The sequence below is a fragment of the Marmota flaviventris genome, chromosome 19 (assembly GCF_047511675.1).
Source record: "Marmota flaviventris isolate mMarFla1 chromosome 19, mMarFla1.hap1, whole genome shotgun sequence".
Classification (NCBI taxonomy): domain Eukaryota; kingdom Metazoa; phylum Chordata; class Mammalia; order Rodentia; family Sciuridae; genus Marmota; species Marmota flaviventris.
In genome coordinates this window covers 27,631,009-27,640,905 of record NC_092516.1, presented here as the reverse complement: position 1 = coordinate 27,640,905, position 9,897 = coordinate 27,631,009, and the positions used below count along the sequence as shown (strand labels likewise).

Sequence of the window (9,897 nt, the reverse complement as noted above, 5' to 3'; positions counted from 1 at the left end):
ACACCATCTCAGTGGACAGTGCCACCTTCACCCCCTCACCTAAGCTGGGGAGATCCCAGACCCCTGCCCCACTTTACCACTCTTCGTATTCCTTCTGCTGCTGGGACCCAATTCTGTGTCTTATGTTTTCACACATCCTGTTAATGAGGCACAATCAACTAATGATCTTTTGTCTTGGACTTTGTTTTCAAGGATGTCTATAGGACAACCTTGAAGGTAGTCTCCTCCTGGGACAAAGGGCAGGCTTGCTTTCTGCTCATGGTTAAGGTTTGAGTTCTTTTCCTGAAACACACCCACTGTGTGTACCCTGGATGCCATCTGGTCCTCTTCATGTCACCCTATGGAATTTGCCTTCTCCCAGCCTCTGTGGCGCTCTGGCCAGCTAAGTCATTGGCTTGCAAGTAAGGTAACATCTCAAGCTGTCTGGATTCTTTCAATGCTGTCCTGTCTGTCCTCCTGTCTTAGTCCGTTTTCTGTTGCTATGACAGAATACCCAAGACTGTGTGCTTTATAGAGAAAATAAGTTTATTTAAGCTTACAGTTCTGGAGGCTCAATGTCCAAGATCTCATGGCCTCATCTGGAGGGGGCCTTGTGCTGATGGATCTCATGGCAGAAAAGCAAATGGGCCTGTGCAGAAGAGATGAATAACAGAAGAGGCCCTGTTGATGTATAAGAACTCACTCCTTGGGTTCCATCCCCAGAACTGCAAAGCAAATAAAATACAAAATACTAAAATAACCCACTCGTTTCTGCAAGAATCAACCTGGGCCTGAGAAAACAATGTTGAATCACTTGTGAGCCATGACCAAATCACTCTTGAAGGTCCCAGCACCTTTGTTACACTGGGGACCAAATTTCAATGTGATTTTGTTTTTCTTCCTGTGCTAGAGATGGAACCCAGGGCCTCTTGCATTCTAGGCCGATGCTCTACCAGTGGCTATACCCGCTGCCCCTCGACGTGAGTTTTGGAGGGGACACACCACATCCAAACCATAAACCCACCTTCTCTGATGTCTGCCTCTGTCCTCCTCTCCCCAGCCCCTGCCTGAGCGACTTGTTGTTCTGTGTTCTTCTCTGTTCTCCCTCCCTGGCCCCCACTCACCCCGTCGCCCAGGATACCACTAGCCCAGCTGACTGGTAGGCAGCCGCCCTGCAGAGTCCTAGGTCTCCTGGAGACCCTTCCTCCTCACCCTGGTCGGGTTGCTGGGGCCCCGATGCTTTTGCTCTGCTGCCTCTGCTGCCGTTCCTAGGGCTTGGTGGCCTATTCCAGTCCCTGCTGGCCTCGGTCCCTCCCCATACCTCCCCTCCCCCACCCCACCTGAGTCCTGGTACAGAGTTGGGATGGCGCGTCCCTCCGTCTGGACTCTCCTTCACGCCTTCGTTTTTTGGGGACTCCTAGCTGTCCTTCAGAGCTCAGGCCGAGGGGGCATTTCTGAAACCCCGTGGCTCCCCAGGGCCACAGAGTTGGAGAAAGAGCAGGGCTGAGGCTGGAGAAGGGGGACTTTGTGTACCTCACCTTCTCTTCCCCAGGTGAGGAGTGAGCAGGCGAGCAGGACCACCCTGGGAGAAGATCAGCACAGACATACTGGACATGCTGGGGACTCTTGGGGCAGGGGACCATGTACGGTTGGGCAAGATGTGGCCTGCACAAGGATACCTGGCTGGGGGGGGGGTGGCGAGTAGGGGCTGAAGTCATGCTGTGGGCCAGGGTAGGGAAGGCACCGGTTCTTCCAACCTCCCAAAGGGATCCTCCGCTCATGGAGCCCTGCATTCCCAGACATGCGCACCAGAGGGCATGCTTTAAAATGTAAATGGTGAGAGCTGGTCCTGCAGCCTTGGGGGGCCTTGTACCCGTTTCACGCTGGTGAAGCCCAGTGTAGAACTGGTACTTAGCCCATGTGAGGCCCTGGGCACCATCTCTAGCACTAAAAAAAGAAAAGAAAACCTCGTGGTTAGAGTCCTGGATTTCCCCAGAATTCCAACCCTTTACCCCCGACACAGAGCGCAGACACCTCTCCGAGATGCTCAGCCGCCAGTGCCCTCCTGGTGGCTTCTTGTGGCCCTGGGGCCAGGGTAGCTCAGAAATGCCCCCCTTAGCCTCACTACCCACCTTTTCCAGGTACCCAGAGGCCTCCACTTCAGCATGCATTCGTTTCCTATTCTCTCCCACGTATTCCCAGAACCCACCGAGGTGTCCCCCGACACTTAGGGGACAAAGGTCGCCATCTCTTCCCTTTGCTTTTTGGCAAAATGTAAAACTAACAACTGGAAGGGCTGCAGGTTTGGGCAGCGGAGCCTCTGCCTGCCCGAGAAGGTTCTGCCACCTGGGGCCCTGGGGCCAGCTTTCTGTTTTTTAGGACTTTGCTACTTTGGAATGTGCAGGGTGTGGAAGGCGCCCCTCCCCCACCTGTTTCCCTGCAGCTGAGACTTCAGCTGTGACACCCCAATCTTCTGCCCACGCCTCTTGATGCTAGGCAGGTGGAGGTTTGGGAGCACACGGCTCTCCGAGGCCAACACCCCAGTTTTCGTTCTTCAAGGGTGGGGTGATTCTCCAGCGTGCTCTGGACTTCCTCTCGGGGACCCCAGCTAGACAGAGCCCCATGGCCCAGAGTGTAGCCCTGCTCCTAACAGGCCTGCCTCGAGCGCCCTTCCCGCCCCTGCCTCAACTCCTTACTCCCCTCTGGATGCCTTTTGGGGACCCTCTCCCACATTAACTCAGGGTCTCCTTCTGGGCAAACAAGAGTTGGCTCCAGGGGAGCCAGGCCCTCCCCGCTGACCTTGGTGTGGCCAAATGTGGGGGCTCAGGACTCAGAAGGAGCAGGGACAGCGCAGGAGCCAGGGGAAAGGGGATCTCTGGTGGCAACTGGGTCCCCATGGTAACTCGGCCCCCACCCTGAGGCATCTGTGAGGTCATTCTACCTCTCCCAGCTGGAGGAGGGAAGGGAGGCCAGACATGGAGGCCGTCCCTCCGGCCAGATCCAGCCTCTTGGGGATTCTGATGCAGGTCGTGAGGCTCTCAGTGCTGGTGAGAGGGGCGGGGGGAGGGGGACCGCCCACCTGACCTTCCTGGCCACCTCTGAGCTGCTGAACCGAGCTCTGCCTGTCCTGTCCTGTCCAGGGGACCCAGGCCACTGCCTGCCTTGGGGAATAATCTGGCAGCTTCCAGAAGCCACACCCCCAAACCACAGTGCCAGAATTTTCTCTGTAGAGGGTCACTCTAGTGGGTTAAGCATTGGCCCCCACCATCCAGTTTTTAAAAATATGCAGACGCTCATGTTTGGGCCCACACCTCCAAATGATAAGCCCTCAGGGGACTGAGTGGTCTGTCTGAATCTGTTTCTGTGCCACAGAATGTAGAGAGAATGGACACAGTAGAAAGAGACGGGACAGCTCCACCCTTTAACTGTGTGACTTTGGGCAAATTACTTTACCTCTCTGAGCCTCTGTTTCCTCTCCTATAGAACTGATCATATAGGCTCTCATACATTTCCCTCTCCCTCACCTCCACATCATGAGCCCGGAGGAACCCCGACTTCCTACCTGTACCCTGATTCTTCTCCTCAGGGGACACCTTAGGCGCCCTTCCTTCCCCATCAAAGCTCCGCCCCTTGGCTCTGCTAGTCCAGCCCATGAGGGGACCTAAGCGGTGGACCTCAGGTGGTTCTGCCAACCTGGTCTTCAGAGCCTGTAGGAGCCAGGATCTGCTGGTCTCCGGGTCTGGGGAACCCAGGTTGGTGGACTGCTGTCACTCAGAAGCTGGGGACTTTCGGGCTCTGATGAGGTACAGCCTTTCCCCAGCCAACTCCACTCCTCAGTGAATGGGGGACACCCTTGTCCAACCTGCCACTCAGATCAGAAATCTGAGAATCTCCTTGGGTTCCTCCCTCTCCCCCACCCCGCTCTCTGGACCCATCGTCAGTTCTGCCCCCCATGACTCTCACATCTTGCTGTCCCTGAGACTCTAGCTACCCTGCTGCCCCCGGGCTCCCAGAGGTCACTGGTGCCCAGGCAGGTCCAGGTGTTGGGGAAAGACAGCTGACCTGGGTTCAAATCCTGAAGGATTGTTAGGGGAGTGTTACCCTTTGTGCTACAATAATGATCATCATAATGATGTCTTCCCCTTGACTCTGGAGCCTTGTAAATGATCATCTGAACACAGCAGGAAGGAACCAAATATAATACCACACTCGGTGGGGATTAAACCTGGGGGCTCGCACATGCTAGGCGAGCCCTCTGCCCCCGAGCACACCCCAGTCCCCGCAGAAACAAAGATCATCCTCATGTCTGGACATGGGAGGACCCAGCCCAAGGTGACTGGGGGCTCCACATCTACAGCACAGGTTGGGTGCTCCCCAGGTGGGTGTGGCTGGGTGACACTGGTGTCCCCTCCTCCTGCAGCTGGTCCAGAACCGTGTTCACCTGTACAGCTTCCTTCTGCTGAAGATCAGCCTCTTCCGGCACTGGGTGTCGGGACTGGCCCAGGAGGCCCGGGGCTCCTGCAGCCCGCAGGCCCACGCACCCACGGGAATTGCCAGCTGCCCCCTGGTCCGGGCTCTGCGGGCAGGACAGGCACTGCTGTGGGTCCCGATGTGGCTGCTGCTGTGGGGACCCAGGCTGGTGTGTGAGGCAGTGCTGGACAGTGCCCGGACCCTGGGCCTGGCCCTGCAGCGCCTTGGTGCCGGCACGTGGCTGGGGCTGTCCGTGGACACCTGGGGGCAGCTGTTCCTGTCGTGCCTGCACAGCCTCATGCTGGCGGCCCTGCTGCTGCTGCTGCTCACCTGGAGGCTGTTCCAGAAGGCTCACCGCTTCAGCCTGGGCTGGCTGCCCAGCCAGGTGGGTGGGCTGGGGCGGGGGCTGGGCTGCAGAGGGCCGGCCAGGGCTTCTGGGTGTGGCCAGGGCTGGGATGGGGCCAGCCGCCAGCCAGTGCACCTGGGGCCACCTGCTTGCCTGCCCCAGGCTCTCGTGGAGAACTGTGCGGTGCTGGAGCTGAGGCGCCTGTACAGGTGGGTGGAGAGCACCGTGGCCCTCACCTCCTGGCACCTGGCCTATCTTGTCACCTGGACCACCTGCCTCGCCTCCTACCTGCTGCAGGCTGCCTTTGAGCACACGGCCCAGCTGGCGGAAGCTCAGGGGGCTGAACCCCAGGAGGCCCCAGGACCCTTGCCTGAGTCCAAGCTCCATGAGCCCTCCACCCGCAAGGCGGGCCCAGTCCTGCCAGAGCCTGGAGCCCCTGGAGAATAAACGTGACCCCATCTGCCTCTCCTGGTCTGGCCTGGCTAGGTTCTCACCGCCTCCCTTCCCTGCTGGATGGGGGGATGGTCCCTGTACACACGGGTGTGTGTTGTGTGTGTGTGTGTGTGTACGTGGTTGTTGGCACAAGCACGCATGCCCGGGGCTGCCCTGGGAAGGAAACCACATTCTGCAAGTACCTTTCAGCTGCCAGATGTCAACCATCTCAGATACTTTACACATAATTTAATTTAAATCTTGCAACACAGGCGTCTGGCTTGATGAGAAAATGGATGAGGGGTTCAGTTTTCCCAGGGTCACAGAGCAAGTCAAGGGCAGAGACAACACTAAACTCTAGATTTTTTTTTTTTCTCCCAGAACCCCTAACTTTGTTTAATTTTTGTCCTTGGTTCTCAGAACCCTTCGTGCCCAGAGCTTTAAGGGAGATGGGCAATTAGAGACTGTGGCCTCTTGGGGGCGCCAGGGCCTCACATTTCAGAGATGCAGCAATATCTTTTTGAGGACTGGTTGGCCAGTCGGCAGCAGACCCCATAGCTACTCAACCTTGGTCTATGCAAATCCAACCACAGACCCATCCATCCATCCACCCAACCCCTTCAACTACCTGCAAATCTATCCGTCCATCTGTCGGTCTGTCTGTCCATCCATCCACCCACCCATTCACCTGTTTACAAATTCATCTATCTACCCATGCATCTGTCCATCCATCCATCCATCCACAAATCCACCCTCTCAACCACACACCGTGTGTTGAAGGGCCGTCCATCTCCCTGGGGAGTGCGGGATGGTTTCCCTGATATCTCTGCACTTCTTGTCACCTGATAGTGAGGACAGGGTCCTGTTCCAGGGGTGGCTGGTGCAGCAAGGGGAGCTCAGGCTGCAGGGGCCAGATCCCAGCCCCAGCCCTGAGGTAAGTGGTATTGCTGAGAGGAAGGGAAGGGCTGGTTTTGTGACAGTCAGACATCACCCCTCACCCATGTCCAGGCCAGAGGGCGGGGTGCATGGAGGGAGTTTCCAGAGAGTTCCTCCTGTCTCCCCTTCTCCAACTGGTTCCCAGGGCAACCAGGGTCTGCCACTGGGCCGGGTCGGGGAAGGTCCAGGACTTTCCTCCAAGTCCAAGAAGCAAGCTTGGTCTGCTGTGGGAGAGACTTCGAGGGGGGTCCCTCTGACCATCTTGCTAGAATGCTGGGGAGGGACCTGAGAGGTCCGGGTGAAGAGGAAACTGGACCAGACTCCACAGCACACACGATTGGCAAGGGAACCTGAGGGCAGGGGCCTTCAAGTTGCTGGAGCTGGCTGGGGCCACTGAAGCACTGCACCCAGCTGGCCTGGGGGGGCCTGGCTGAGGGAGGGGAAGACAGAAGGGGGCACAAAGGCCAAGAGAGGAGAGGATGGCTGGTGACCAGTGTCTGAGCAGGGGGACAGAGGACGAGGCCAGGTGGGGCTGGCGATGGCTAGAGGCTCATGCCAGCCTGGATGGGGGCCAGAGGTGGGATTGTGTATGTGATATTGGTGTTTTTTCCCTTTGACTAAAAATGACCCCAAATATAGAAGTGTAAAGGTGACAGCGTCTCCCGCCCTCTGGTTCTAGACGTGGGAACAGCGTCAACCCATCTGCCGTCTGTATTGTTGCAAACGGGAGCCTCTGCATATTGCAAACCTGGCGGGTCCCACGGGACATGCCCAAACCGAGCAGATGAATTCTGGCCAGGTCCTTAGGCCAGTTGCTGCTCGTTTGCCTCCGACAGTCTGCCCCTCACCCATGTCCAAGTCCATCCTGTGTACAGTCCTTTCCTCATGGCTGCATGGGGACCATCAGATCAGCTCTGGACTGGGAGAGCATCTGGGGCGCAGGCTGGGAGGGGGTCTGTGCCCTGGGGAGCTCCTCTCTGACTCTCTGGGGGCTACCGACGCTCCTCGGGTCACATTTGTGAGGATCTGGGCTGACCTCACACAGCTGGAGTGAGCCTGGGCAGAAGGCACAGAGTTGAGCGGGTTCCAGGTTGTACCAAGGCCCGGAGGGCAGCGAGATGTCATCCTGCCTGCAGACTCAGTGGGGAACAGAGGAGAGTGCCTACCTGCTTACCTGGCCACCAGGTGGCTCCTAAGTTGAGGGCAGTTGGTAGTCGTGGGCATGCAACTTGGTAAAGGCACAGCTCTTGGGTTCCCTGGTCTGCAGGGGAATGGCTCGTATGGCCGAGCTTAGGGTTAAGGGTCCACATACAAGACACTGTCAAGAGAAGACCTCAGTGGTGCAGAGTCAGGGCACAGTCTTCATCCAGGGCTGCCCAAGGCTAAGAGAAGCCTGCAACTGTTCCCTGGGATGGGGACCCTGGGAAGGCTTCCTGAAGGAGCGGGTATTTGAACTGGGCCTGGGGGCGAGGAATGTTCTGGGGTAGGGCCCAGATCTGATCCTCTCTGTGGGAGTGCTGTCAGGTTCATGGCCACGCTGGACCCAGGGTTCTTGGCCACTGTTGCTGACCTGTGCCCCATGACAGGGTGCCAGGCTGGGTTCTAGGTCACAGCCCACTCAATGTGGGGAGCCAGGGTCCCCCGAGCCAGGACAGCCTTGTGGAGGGAGAGAGCCCTTTCTGAGCTGGGCCCAGCCCAAGGAGGCCTGGGCGGGGTAACGGCTGCGTGGATTCTGTGGCTCTGTCCCTGCCTCCATGTGGGACACAGGATGAGGCTTTCTGCTCTGGGTCTCATTCATGTGTGTGCGAGGTGGGGTGGGTAGGGCAATCCCCATAAGTCAGCATTTGGGGGACCCCAGTGCCCAGGACTTGCTTTTTTTTTTTTTTTTGGTACTGGGGATTGAACCCAGGGATCCTTGACCACTGAGCCCCATCCCAGCCCTTTTTATATTTTATTTAGACACAGGGTCTCGCTGAGTTGCTTAGGGCCTTGCTAAGTTGCTAAGACTGGCTTTGAACTTGAAATCCTCCTGCCTCAGCCTCCTGAGCTGCTGGGATTACAGGTGTGCATCACTGTGCCAGGCTCAGGCTTTGCTCTTGAACGCTCTGGGAAGGAGGTACCCTGGGCTGGGGAGGCCAGGCCTCCTGTATACACAGCTGCCTTGACTGGGCCTCGAACAGCCCAGATCAGGTTCCTTGAACCCCCACCCCCATATTCCTGAGGTGCTGCTTATGCCTTGAAAAGTCCTCTGGGCCCCTTAAGGACCCTGGTATCCTGGGGAGGAAAAACCAGAACTGCCCTTGACCACCTCTTGTGACAACCGGCAGAGCAGAGGCCTTGGGTGTGGATCCTGAATCCCCGCACGCTCTGCTGTGTGACCTGGGGCAAGTCACTGCACGCCTGAGTCTCTGTTCCCCACCTGTCACCCAGGCACAGTCCCAGCTCTGGGCCTCTGGGTGTGAGGTAGTGCTCGGGGCTGGCGGGGCTCTCTCTCAGGACCCTGCCTCCTCCCTCTGTCTCCCAGGCCTGCCTCCTTCCCCGGGGCCCCAGGGAGGGGGTTCTGAGGCCCAGGCCGAGAGTGAGGGCAGTCAGTCCGTCCTCCTCAGGCGTGTGAGTGTGGAGGGGCCCTGGCCCGCCAGTGGAAAACAAGTGGGGGGCAGTGGGGGGGCTGTGGGTGGGGTGGGGGGCTGGCTGGAGGTCTGGCCAGCAGTTCCACGCAATCTGTCTGCTATGCGGCCCTGGGCCTGGCCTCTATTTATTTATGCGAAGTGTATATTTATATCAGCCCCTTTCTCATTAATAGGGCAGGAAATGGCTGGAATGGTTACATACCTGGCGGCCCAGGGGTCCCGCTCGGCCAAGACACACAGGGCCCTGGCTGCCCCACCAGGATTGCGAGGGGCCCCCTCCTCAGTCTGCCCGCGTCCCTGGCCCTTCATTGACCCCCTTGTTCTGAGCTCCCCTCCTCCCTCCTGAGCTGCTGCATGACTCCGGAGCCCACAGCCTGGAGGGGGATGGATTTTAGGCCCCTCTGTCCCCCAGCTCCTGACCCCCTCCAATCCCCGTGAAGGCAGTGACATTGGGGGTCATGTGGGGTTGATTGGGTCCAGACAGAGTATGGGGGTTTGGGGGGCAACTATCAGGGTTCCCTGATTTAGGGATGGGATCCTGGCACTTTGGGATGAGGGGACAGGAGGGCCCTCCTGAGGAGGGGGTGAACCCTGGGGCTCTGCCCCCCATCAGGCCCTGTCCCTTGTCATCTTGGGCAGCTTCTTCCACATGGGCTCCTCCAGCCCTCCAGAGGGGTCTGCGTTTCCCACCATCCCGCCACAGGTCAGCAGGGCTGAGGAGCCCTGTCTCGCTGTCCCCCTCTCGGGTCCTCACGCTCTGCTCAGAACCCGGCCAGCCTCTCTCTCCAGGCTCCGGCTCTTGGGCTCGGGCCCCAGGTGGCGCTGCCAGAGCTTCGAGGCGCGGCCCCTCCCCAGAGCTCTCGCCTGACATAACCTATTAGCGCCTCTCGCCTCAGCCCCCTCCCCCGCCAGCCTCCCTCCCCGCCAGACGCAGCCGGGCCTGCTGTCCTGCAGCCGGTGCTTGGCCAGGACAGGGTTAGAGGTAGCCTGCAGGACACCCCGCAGGCCCCGGGAGCTCTGCCCGCTCACCCTCCTCTCTGTGGGTCCAGGGGCTGCTCTCTGTCCAGAGGCCTCTGCTGGGCTTGTCCTGCTGGCAGCTGCCCT

The 9,897-nt window shown here is 58.6% G+C and overlaps 1 protein-coding gene and 1 long non-coding RNA gene across 2 annotated transcripts; one reads left to right on the top strand and one right to left on the bottom strand.

Annotated features, from left to right (window-relative positions):
- Positions 1 to 504: 504 nt before the first annotated feature.
- Positions 505 to 2,168, bottom strand: LOC139702932 (uncharacterized). The gene is made up of 2 exons (XR_011705492.1): positions 2,112 to 2,168; positions 505 to 704 (listed from the first exon to the last, which is right to left on the bottom strand). It is a non-coding gene; the product is annotated as an uncharacterized lncRNA (long non-coding RNA).
- A 786-nt stretch (positions 2,169 to 2,954) lies between these two features.
- Tmem270 (transmembrane protein 270) lies at positions 2,955 to 5,242 on the top strand. The gene is made up of 3 exons (XM_027948347.2): positions 2,955 to 3,026; positions 4,400 to 4,834; positions 4,970 to 5,242. The coding sequence occupies exons 1-3, from the start codon at positions 2,955 to 2,957 to the stop codon at positions 5,240 to 5,242; spliced, it is 780 nt and encodes a 259-aa protein (XP_027804148.2).
- The last annotated feature ends 4,655 nt before the right edge of the window (positions 5,243 to 9,897 follow it).